At 38.9% G+C, this 12,615-nt stretch overlaps 1 protein-coding gene across 3 annotated transcripts in view; it reads left to right on the top strand.

Moving 5' to 3' along the window:
- Positions 1–12,615, top strand: part of ACER3 (alkaline ceramidase 3) — a 159,862-nt gene that overhangs the window by 88,786 nt on the left and 58,461 nt on the right. For all 3 annotated transcript variants that reach the window (XM_058545555.1, XM_058545554.1, XM_058545556.1), the window contains one exon: positions 12,172–12,224. In XM_058545555.1, the coding sequence (XP_058401538.1) occupies positions 12,172–12,224 (53 nt within the window). The remainder of the gene's footprint in view (positions 1–12,171; positions 12,225–12,615) is intronic.

Below are 12,615 nucleotides of genomic sequence, written 5' to 3'. Positions count from 1 at the left end.
GTGTACAAGTCTTGACTTCTTTTGTTAAATTTATTTATAAGTATTATGCTCTTTTTGGTGCTACTGTAAATAGAATTGTTTTCTTAATTTCCTTTTCTGATTTCTCATGTCTAATGTATAGAAATAGTAATGATTTTTGCATGTTGCTCTTGTATCCTGCAACCTTGCTGAACTTGTTTTTTACCTCTAATAGTTTTGTGTGTGTGCATATGTGGATTTGTTAGGGTTTTCTGTGTACAAAATTATGTCATATGCAAATAGAGATAGTTTTACCTCTTCCTTATCAATTGGATGCCTTATTTATTTTCCTCGCCTAATTGCTCAACTAGAACTTCCAGTACACTGTTGAATAGAATTGGAGAGAGCAGATATCCTTGTTTTGTTCCTGATCTTAGGAAGAAAGCTTTCAGGCTTCTACCATTAGTTATAATATTAGCTGGGGATTTGTGTAGGTGCCCTTTATTAGGCTGAAGAAGTTCCCTTCTATTCCTAGTTTGTTGAGTGTTTTCCTCATGAAAAGGCGTTGGAATCTTCAGATATTTTTTCTGCATCTTTTGAGATGATCATGTGGTTTTTCTCCTTGATTATATTACAATATGCACTACATAATGAATTTTCAGTCACTGACGAACCACATATGCGGCGGCGGTCCCATAAGAATAGTACCATATAGCCTAGGTGTGTATTAGGCTATATACCATGTAGGTTTGTGTAAGTACACTCTGTGATGTTCGCACAGTGACAAAATTGCCTAACGACGCATTTCTCAAAACTTATCCCCATTGTTAAGCAATGCATGACTGTAGTATGGTCTAGTACAGTCTAGTACATTGATTGATTTTCATATGTTGAACCAACTTTGCTTTCCTGTGATAAATCCCATTTGGTCAAGGCATGTAATTGAAGTGAATATCTCTGTAGGAAACATGCACTAAAGTGCTTGGGAGTAATGGAACCTCATGTCAGCAACTTACTCAAATGGTTTAGGGAGGAAAAAGTTCTTTGTACTGTCCTTCAGACTCTTCCGTAAGTTGAAATTGTTTCAGTATTTTTTAAAATAGAAAAACAATGTACATATCCTTTGACCCAGTAATTGCACTCCTGGGGATACATCCTAAGAAAGTAATCAGAGACAGAAAAAAGGATATTTATCACAGTGTTACACATGATCAAGATTTTTAAATGGTCTAAATGTTTAACACTAGGGAGATTGTTAAGTATACTATGATATATCTATGTGTTGAAATGCACTGTAGCCATTTAAAATAATATTGTGAAGACTTTTAACATGGTAAAATGTTATAAAGACCTAAAACTTTATGTATATGGTATCAATTTTATAAACAATAGAAAAAAGACTGGAACGAAGTACATTTTGCCTCACTTCTTCTCTTACCTTTTTACAAAGTTTGTAATCTGTGACCCAAAATTATAACTCCCACCTAACCATAAAAATATCCTTAAAGCCCTTTCCCCTCTTTCTGAGCAATATTCAACCCAGGTCAAGCTCAATTATCTGCCTCTCCTATGCCTGAACCGAGTAGCTAAATATTGCACATAGAAATCACATCCCTTTGTTAAATGATCTCACTTTTAAATTATTAAACAAAAATCTCAAATAACCACTCAGTGCCACAAGGGAATACCATTACATTTCCCTGCCAATTTCACTTTCCATTCTCCAGAACTGTCATTTCACACCTGTTCCTCTTTCTTTAGATTTCTTTTTGTGTCTTCTGCCTCATACCCCCTTCTCCTTGCTAATATCTTCTTCGATATTTCATTGAGAATGTAGAAGGAATCAGGAACTCCCTCTTCTTTCTACCACCACGTTCTTCCTCCTATTATTATGGAAGAAATGTCCCAACTCCTATCAAAGGCCAGTGTCTCCTTCCTTGTGCTCTGAATTTATCCCTCCCTCCTACTCAAAAGACTTTGCTCCTGCAGTTACATACCCCACCCCAGTCTCTTACTCCACCACAGTCTTTAGAAAGTCACTATACTAGGCACTGCCATCTGCACACAAATATGCTCAAATAGCTCCCATCTTTAGAAAATTATTCCTCCCTTGACCCTGTGTCCAGCCCCAGCTATTCAGTCAGTTTTATTCGCTTTCACATAAAAGCCACTTGAGTATCTCTGCTTACTCCACACTTACCTCCCTCTCTTTTCTTCCCATTCCAGTTAGATATTTCTTCCCTTCACAGCACAGAAACAGCTGTTGTCAAGGTCATCAATGACCTTCATCTTGCCAGATCCAATAGACACATTTTTTATTTTATTATTAACCTCTCGGTAGCATTCCACACAATGTTTGCTTTTTTCTTCATGAAACATTTGTCTTGGCTTCCCAGTTTTCCTTGTCTTATGGAAAGGGACATTCCTTTAGCTTTCTTCCTTACCTCAATGGCCACTCTTTTAGTCCTGGGCCACCTTCTCTGTATTCTTTCCTAGGTGATCTCATGTAATCTCATGGCTTTAAATATGATTTATATGCTGCTGATTCAAAACATCCGTCTTCAGCTCTAACCTCACGTTTGAGCTATAGATTTGTATATCCATCTGTATGTTTGACATACACTTCAGTGTTTAGTAGAAATCTCAGCCTTAAACATGGGCATTATATAATTCTTTATTTCTTTTCACATACCCATTCCTCCCCTAGTGTTCCCATAGTGTTCCCCATGATGCCGTCTCCCACCCAATTGCTGAAGCCAAAAACCTAGAGGCATCCCTGATTTCTTTCTTTCCCTCATCCCTCACATCTAAACTATCAGTCATTCTTCTGGTTTTGCCTTTAAAATATACCTGAATCGGCCTACTCTCCCTGTTTTCACTACTCTTACCCCAGTATAAGCCAATACCATCTCATTTCTTGATCACGGCAATAGTCACCATTGCCCCTGCCACCAGCCAGGGTGATCTTTTAAATTTGAAGTCAGGTCATGTCATTCTTCTACTTAAAACTCTGCAGGACATCCATTTGCACTTAAAATGAAATTCAAATTCTTTAGTGGCCTCCATGATCCAGCCCAGGTCTAGTTCTGCAGCTTCAGTTTTTACTGTTCCTCTGCATTGTTCGCTCCACTCCAGGCACACTGGCCTTGCTGTTCTTTCAACACTGCCTCAGGGCCTTTGTAATTGCTGTTTCCTCTGCCTACAACACTTTTCTCTCAGATCTTTGCATGTCTGGTTCCTTCTAACTCCTCAGTGCAAATATTACCTACTCAGATATGCCTTCTCTGACCATTTTATGTAAAGCAATCCCTTCTGCAAACTACTTTTACTTTATTTTATGCTTTTCATAGCACTTATCACCATTTGAAATTATCTTATTTGCAGTCCCCCCCAACTAGAATGTAAACATCTTGAGAGCAGAGATCTCATCTGTTAAATACCATTGTATCTTTAGCATATAGAATAATGCTGGCACATGACATGTGCACAATAAATACAGAAATAAAAGGGAGTGAGGAAGGAAGGACATTTAGTTAACCACTTGAGTGAATGGCTAAAGAGATGCATTGAAATATTAAATTGTAGTTATCCCTGGATTGTGGGATTACAGGCAATTATATTTCTTTCTCTATGCATTTCTACATTTTCCAAATTTTCTACAATAAACATAAAGCACTTTTATAATAAGGAAAATATATGTTTATGTTTATCTTAAAGAAAAGAGTCTTTAAAAGACTCCAAAGTTGCTTTGGAGGAATAGTAATACTAATCAGCCCATCAGAATACCCTTCATCCTAAAGCAAACTACCTCTTGTTCTTGGGGTATTTAACTCAGTTTTGAGTTTTATTTATGTAGCAGATAATTGTATTCTCCAAAGGTATCTGCACCAATATGTCCCATCCCACCTGCTTTTCTTACAATGTGGTGTTGACGCTCCTCAAGAGGTAGGATCTTTGTTCCTTGCCCTTGAATCTGGGCGAAACTGTGACTGTGGTGGACATGAAGCTATGTGACTTCCAAGACTGAGTCAGAAAAGGCAATAAGGCTTCTGCCTAGTCCTCTTGGGACACTTACCCTGGGAACCCAGCACCATGTTGTAAAAAAACCAGTCAGCCATGTGAAAAAGCCACGTATAGATGTTTCTGCCACAACCTCACCTGAAGGCCCCAGACTTCAGCCGGCATCAACTGCCAAGTATTTCAGTGAGTGAATCTTTAGATGACTCCAGCCCCCACTCTTTGAGCTATCCCAGCTGGCACTGAGTGAAGTAGAGATGAACTATCCCCTCCCAACCCTGCTCAAAATGCATATTAATGAGCAAAGTAAATATTGTTATTTTAAGCTGCTGAGTTTTAGGGTGGTTTGCTATACAGTAGCAGATAACCAGAACAATTTACAAAACATCTAGTCTAATTCTGTGCATGCAGTAATCTCTGACATTTCCTTGACACGTTTTCTAAGACTTAGATAAATTTTAAAATCTCAAGGATCATTCCCTCTGTCCATTATATTATTCCTAAAACATTAACCCTGGAAGCTAGTGTGCGTCTGTCCCATATATGAAGAAACAACTGGATGAATGTGCTGAGACAAGATGTGAGACGAGACTAAGCGTCTGAGTGAAGGAGGGGATAGGCTGCCCTACTGTGTGCTGATCAGATCATGACAAGAATGTTGCATTCATTTCAGAGGACTGACCTGGTTTGTGTTCAAATGAGAGACACCAGAAGAAAGAACTGAAAATCTAGTCATGATGCCTGAGAGGAAGGACTGGGAATATTTAGCCTGAAGAAGAGAAGACATGCTCAGTTACCCCCACTCAGCTGTACACACCAGACTCTCTGTCCATTCTATGCTCTATCCCTGTTGTTCACGTCTGGCCCTATTGCACTTCACTCTCTTCCATGGACAATTCCTGTTTGTCCTTTAAAGTCTCAGCCAAAGTGGAGCTCCTCTGGGAAGCCTTCCATGGCCTCTGGGTGGAATATGTACCCCTCATATGTTCTTCCATAACACTTCGTGCATCTTTATTACTGCCCTTATCAGTGTTGTTTTATAAATATATTTATATGTCTGTCTTCTCTATCAGAATGTAAGTTACCTAGGAGCAGAGACTCTCTCTGGTAACCTTGGTGTATCCCCTACTTCTATCATGGGTCTGGAACATAGCCCTACATAAATGTTTTATGAATCAGTGTTTGATGGGTTGACATGTTGAAGAGAATTGGGTTTATTCTGTGTGGTCCTAGTGGGCTTAAAGATAAAGAGACATCTTGCTCAACACAGGGAAGAATTTTCTGAGCCAGTAGATGGTAAGGACTGCCTTGGGAGATCTCAAGTCCTCTGTCCTTGGAGGTGCCCAAGCGTAGGCTGGACGAACACTTTCATTAGTTCAAAAATTTTTATTTGGTACCTGGGCAACAGGTATGCATAGGTAAAGATGATATAGTCCTTCCCTCAGGGAATCTGTGGTCTAGGAGTGAAGATAATATGCTAGTGAATGCAGTGATAAAGGGACATACAGGGTGCTATGGAAATGGAAAGAGAAACTAATTATTTAGGGCAGGGAGGTCAGAGAAGGGGTTCACATAGATGACTCAAATGCATGTTTGAGTTGCATCTTCAAAGATGAATAGGAATTTGCCAGGCCAACTAGAACCCACAGAGTTGTGAGAGTGTGTGTGGCATTATGGTTGTAGCCAGGGAGTGGGAGTATGTGCTAATGATGGTGATAGTGCTCCCAGTAGTAGTAGCTAACATTTGTTACGTTATTGAGTACCTGCTCTGGGCCAGGCATTGAACAAAGTGGCAGGAGATGTGGTTTGGGAAACTAACCGGAGGCCAAATCTAAGCCTCTTGGGCTTTTCCCTTGTGAGCCATCAATGAATTTTAAGCAGAGGTGGGACACACTTTGATTTCCATATAAACTTAATTGTTGGCTAGGTTGTTACCAAGATAATACCCTGAGGTCTTTGATTCTATACTTTATCATTACTATAATACTACTTTATCAGCTTCACGGACAATATACAAATGCTTTATTTCCTTCCCCTTTTGGACTACAAAGTTGTGGTTTGTATGCTTGCCTAACTGGGCAAAAATGACATATGACCCATTTTCCCAATGATTGAGGAGGAGGGAAGAATCATCAATATTGAAGGACTTGTTTAAACAGCTTCTTCATCTCTTTAATCTAAACATAAAATGATCATGAATATTCCTTGCAGGCTCCCTGTCTATTCTCCTTTCAGGATGAGTTTGGCTCAGCTATGTTAGGCTATCATTTGTTATGCACAGTCACTGAAGCAAAGTGAGAAGTGGCAGTACTGCCACTTACCTGACTCTGGTGGTCAGTGAACCATTCCATGAGCCTGAACTTAGCCTGTAGCCGTAGAGAAATTGGAGGCCCACATTTCACTTCTGCCTAAACTGAGTACAAGCAATATTGACAATTCTGTCTTAAGAATGATTTGGAGCTTGGATGGTATTTTCTTCAGCTTTATTATTCCTAGGTGGCTGCTTGGGTTCCAGGTCTGATTCTACCACTTTACTGTCTATTTGAGCATAGCCTTAGTTTTCTCATCTATCTAATGGGTCTAATAATACCTGTAGGAGTATTATGAGGATCAGTTGATTGGCATATGTGAAAGCACCATCATAGGATCTGGTAAGTAAGTGTTTAATAAATATTAGTTTCCTTCCTTTTTCTTCAGCCATTCACTGTCTGAAACTATCATTATTGATCCATTGTTAGTGATTCATTCCTTTGAGTACTATTAAGTTATGTGTGCGCCCCTAAAGAGTAACATTTTAAGCTATTACTAACTCTCAGGATTAATGTGTCACATTCTTATGGCAACTGGCCAAGAGCAATGCATTTGGAAATGAGATTGAGGAAAATGTTAGAGAAGGGGTAGAGACACCAGGAGTGAGCAGATGGCCTTCAGCAAAGGAGTGAAAGCTACCAAAGAATTTAGAATCATAGAACTTTAATATTAGAAGAGATTTTTGAAACTTAGTCCAATCAACAAATTTTATAAATGGTAAAACAGCCCAAGAGAGGGGAAGTGAGTTGACTAGAAGTTACACAGAAAGTTAGAGAGAAAGGTTGGGACCCGAATGTTGTTTTGTATTCTTTGTTTCCTTTACCTGTCTTAGGACTGTGTCTTTTGTTGATGATAGTAGGAGTCTAAAAGCTTTAAGTTTTTAGGAGACTTCTGCCAGATTTTCTTTTCATTTATTCACTCATTCAACTCATTCTTTTTTGCTTTCACTAACTGATATAGTTATTGATAATCCTGGGGATGGTAAAAGTAAAGGCAATTTCTTAATTTTTTCTTTATGTTTTTCTGCTTTTTCCAAGTATTCTGTACTGAGCACATAATATGTTTGATATTAGAAACAAGTAAATGCTAGTAATAAAAAGAATGTATTCATCTATTTCTCATGAGTAAAAATAAATACATTTATCCTAGAAAATAAAACCAAAGAAAAATATTTGTTTTCCTATAACTTTATTTATAATACAAAAACAAAAATAGCTTAAATGTTAGGTAATACTGTAAGCTAATTCAGACTTTATAATGTAAACAACAGATGTTCTGGTTATAAATACTACCCTTCTTTCTCCTTTCCTCCCTATCTCAATGAATGGAGCTACCTTACAAAAAGCCCGAGGCAAAAACCTATGATTCATCTTTAATTGCTCCTACTTTCTCACCTCTACAAACACTAAAATCTCTTGATTCAACTTTCATAATAACTCTTGAATACATCTACCTCTAGCTATCTCCATTGTCACTACCTTAATCCATCATCTCAAACCCAGATTCCTGTAACTGTTTCCTAATTGGTATCCTTGCCTCCCTGCATCCGTTTGTCACACTGAAACAGAAATACTCCTCCTACAGGCAAAACTAATTGTTTTCATTCTTTGAGCAATGTTTCCTAGGCCTTGTATAAGTGTTAGGGATGAGATGTGTAAAATACAGTTCCTGCTCTCCAAATGACATGTCACTTTTAAAACCTCTCTAGTACTTCTCATAGTTCAAGCTCATAAATTTGAACCACAAGTTTTGTGATCTGGCCCTGCCTACCTCTCCAGACTCATCTTCAGACATACACCCCACCCAACCCTGGAACTCTGTGCTTTTTCCAGTCATAATTTTGCTAGCTGGTTTTAAAATAAGACTTTTACATTTGTATTACCCAGATTTTAAAATCCATGCCCTTTTAATATCTGCTCAGTTGAATTTAGTTTCTTTAAACAAACAAGCAACCAACATCTAGAGTCCAGACCTTTCTTCTGAGCTACAGATTTGTATTTCTAGTTGCCTGATAGACATTTCCACTTGGGTGTCTCACAAGTACCTCAAACTTACATGTTGAAATTGTTCCTGTAATTTTCCCTGTTTTCACAATCTCAGTAAACTGTGTTACCGTCAGCTGAAGTGTTTAGGCAAGAAACCTGGGAGTCATCCTCGGCAGTTTCTTCTCCCTCACCTTTATATCAAATCAATCACAAATCCCTGTTTATTTTACTTCCTAAATATTTCTCATGCCTCTTCACTTAACGTCTATTCCCACTTCTACTACCTTAATCCATGTAACCACTTTCGTTAGCCTGGACTGCCAAAACCTCCTAGCTAGTCCTCCCACGTCTATGCTTTTTCCCTTCAGAGCACTGTCCACACATACCTGATCTGGCACCATATATTTACTGCTGTATTGGTCAGCTCAGGCTGCCATAACAAAATACCATAGACTAGGTGGCTTAAAAAATAGACATTTATTTTTTCATAGTTCTGGAGGCTGGAAATCCAAGATCAGGGTGTCAGCATGGTTGGGTCTGGTGAGAGCTCTCTTCCTGGCTTGCAAGCAGCCACCTTCTTGAAAGCCCTCTGGTGTCTCTTCTTATTAGGACATTAATCCCATCATGAGGGCCCCACCCTCTTGACCTCATCTAATCCTAATTACCTTCCAAAGGCCACATGTCCAAATACCATCAGATTGAGGGTTAGAGCTTCAACTTATGAATTTTGGTCTGACACAAACATTCAGTCCGTAACAACTATATTTCTTTATTTTCTGTATTCTTGATGCTGTAGTATCTGGGGCCTCACTGACTAGTGAGAGACTGCTCCTCCCAGGGATAGCCAGTTCTTAGATATAGCAAGCAACTTACCCTGGACTGCACCCTTCGTATGCAAACTAACCAATCCAGAGCCCTTACTCTAAACCACTCGAATCTCTGGCTCATTACACACCAGGAGGCAGTATTCCTCTGCCCTAATCCCCCCAGGGCCAGGTACCAGACAACTAGAGACAGCCCCTGTACCCCAGAGCCCACTGAAGTTATTCAAATTAGCCAATCCTAAACCTGCTTACCCACCCTTGCCTTGCCTTTCTCGAGGAAACCACAATACAGGCTCTTGCCCACACTTTCCCTGCGCTCCTTCTGCCTCCTGGCTGACCCTGGTGCTTACCCAGGTGGCCCTGTGTGGCATGGCATGCCCCCTTCTCTTGGGAGCGGTGAATAACAAACTATCTTTTCAGTGGCAATCCTCTCCTGATCAGTCGGCCTCCCCATACCTGAACGATAGTAAAACCTATATTTTAAAACACACCACTGGGCCGGCCCCGTGGCTTAGTGGTTAAGTGTGCACGCTCCGCTGCTGGTGGCCTGGGTTCGGATCCCGGGCACGCACCAACGCACCGCTTCTCCGGCCATGCTGAGGCCGCGTCCCACATACAGCAGCTAGAAGGATGTGCAGCTGTGACATACAACTATCTACTGGGGCTTTGGGGAAAAATAAATAAATAAAATTACTAAAACACACCACCACCACTGCTATGGACTGAATTTATGTCCTCTCAAAATTCACATGTTGAATCCCTAATCCCCAATGTCATGGTATTTAGAGATGGGGCCTTAAAATGGTAATTAGGTTTAGATGAGGTTATGAGAGTAGAGTCCACGTGATGGGATTAGCACTCTTATAAGAAGAGACCAGAGAGCTTGCTCTTTCTCTTTCTCCGCCATGTGAGGATACAGCAAGAAGGTGGCCATCTGTGAGCCAAGAAGAGGGCCCTCACAAAGAACCAAGTCTGCCAGCACTGTGATTCTGGACTTCCTAGCCTCCAAATGTCTGTTGTTTAAGCTACCCAGTCTATGATACTTTGTTAGAACAGCCTAAGCTGATGAAGACAACTACCAGCTTAAACTTTTTCAATGGCTTACCATCACTTTTAAGATAAAATTAAGAATCTCTCTTAGCCTAAAACATTTTGCGTGATCTATTTGCTGCTTTTCTCTGCAATGTCATTTCCTATCCCTTCTCTTCATCACTAATTAAACTTCAACCACTTTGGGCTTTTTTCAGTTCTTCAAATTCCCTTTCTACCACAGAACCTTTGCACATGCTATTTCTGCTGCTTAGGGTTCTCGTCTTCCCCTCAGTCCCTCTTTACCTTAATCATATCTGCATATTTGTCAGGTCTCAGCTTATGTATCACTTCTTCAAGGAAGATTTTCATGACTCCCTAAGTTAGGATGCCTATTTTATGGTTGTGGTACTCTACACTTTTCCTTCATAGCACTTATTATAATCATAATTAATTTTATTTGTTCAGTTAACTGTTTAATGTCTCTCTCTAGTAAATGCTTAATAAATATTTGTTGAATCAATGCATAAAAGAATGACAGCAGTTATTTCAACTGCCTTTCATAGACTATATGGATAGGCCTTGGGATAATACAGAGAAAGTAGATCTTTTTTATGCCCCACCCTCCAAATATGTGGATAGATCCCCAAAAATGGGGCATTTAAGTACTCCAATACATTGTCGAAAGGCCAAATAGTTAACACAAATATTTGCTAACACGTGAAAACTGAAATATGAAAATAAAAATGCAAAAGATGTTTAATGTAGAGCCAGTAGATCCTGGTTCAAAACTTTAAATAGAGGAATGTTGTGTATATCATAAAACTTGTGGTAGATTTATCTGCAGCATATCATGATACTGTACCAGTTTTTTTTTTGAATATTTAAAGGTGATTCAAGTGAAAGGCTTTGGAGGCAACGTAATGTAGAGGTACGCTCCAGAGTCAGTTCAGAGTCTGGCTCTGTTACTTATTAGCTCTGTGATCTCGGACAAGTTACCTAAACTATCTAAACCTCAGTGTTCTCATCTTGAAATGGAGATAATAGTACCTACTTTAGAATTGTTGTGAAAATTAAATGAGGTAATGAATGTAAAACATTTAACCATAAGACCTTGCACAAATACTGCTATTTTCATTCTTCCAATAATTTACCAGAATGTATCACTTTACATAAGCTCTCTTCTTTTTCCTAGAATGCCTTTCTCTACCACCCCATTTCCTTTTGTGCCACCACCTTCTCTGGCTTCTGTGTGACCCTTTTGTTAGAATTTTTACTCTATATTTAATTACATGTTTTTCATTCCCTCTACGTCACTGGACTGTGAATTCCTTGAGGGCAGTGACTGTCTTGTTTTCATTGTATCCTCAGCTCCTAACACATTGCCTGGCACATAGTACATATATTGTTAAAGAATTAATTAAATGCATATTTAGTGAATAAATAAATTCTATAGGATTAGTTTAAGGATTAGAAATAACCTATCTACGACACATAGCTTAGTGTCCCACTTGTAGTTTAATACATAATAGCTATAATTATTATTATTGCTAATAATAATATTATTATTTTTCAGAGACATAGGTTACTTAGATTAATTAAGTGACTTCCTTGGCCATTAATATCTCTTGTACATATATTAGTGGACATTCATCCATCTTATGTGCTACATAGGAAGGGAAACAATTGCAAAAGAATGCTGATAGGACCCACAGACCTGTAGATGGTGGACATCATTCTTTCCTGGAGGTATGATATGATAGTTTGTGATAGCAAATGATCTGAGCTGCACAGTGAGTGAGGCATCCTACTTAGGTGTGCACATTAGGACAGATAGATGGATGGATAAGCTTGTTTGTTCAAAAACAATAAACTGAATATACACACTCAGAGTAAATTAGATGGTGATAAGTATATAAAAGAATTAGTAAAAGATATTATATAATAAGAGGTGACCATCTTAATCATTCTGATGTTTTATTTTGATTTGCATAATAATTTCAACTCTACAATATTTAAGTCCTGTTATCTGTCTTTGTTTCTCATAGCTTTTGGATGAACTCCCAATGATTTACAGCTGTTGTATATTTGTGTACTGCATGTAAGTACTTATGTTTAAAATTCACTTGTTTGATATATTTTAAAATTTATGTTTGCCTCATAGTGAATTAATATAACTAACCCACTTATGTGTCTGGGCGATTGTAATAGTGTAGAAGATTATCACTTTGTGATCTCAATGTAGATTATAATCTCTGGGAAGTTATAATAATGTTGTTTATTAACTTTTGTGATCTCAAAACCCTATCCCTGGGCCGGTCCTGTGGCATAGCAGTTAAGTGCATGCGCTCCACTGCTGGTGGCCCAGGTTCGGATCCTGGGTGTGCACCAACGCACTGCTTGTCAGGCCATGCTGTGGCAGTGTCCCTCATAAAGTGGAGGAAGATTGGCACGTGTGTTAGCTCAGGGCCAATCTTGCTCAGCAAAAAGAG

This window comes from Diceros bicornis, chromosome 7 (assembly GCF_020826845.1).
Source record: "Diceros bicornis minor isolate mBicDic1 chromosome 7, mDicBic1.mat.cur, whole genome shotgun sequence".
NCBI classification, from domain to species: Eukaryota; Metazoa; Chordata; class Mammalia; order Perissodactyla; family Rhinocerotidae; genus Diceros; species Diceros bicornis.
The sequence above is the reverse complement of the archived record's forward strand: the minus strand, read 5'-3'. Positions and strand labels throughout refer to the sequence as shown.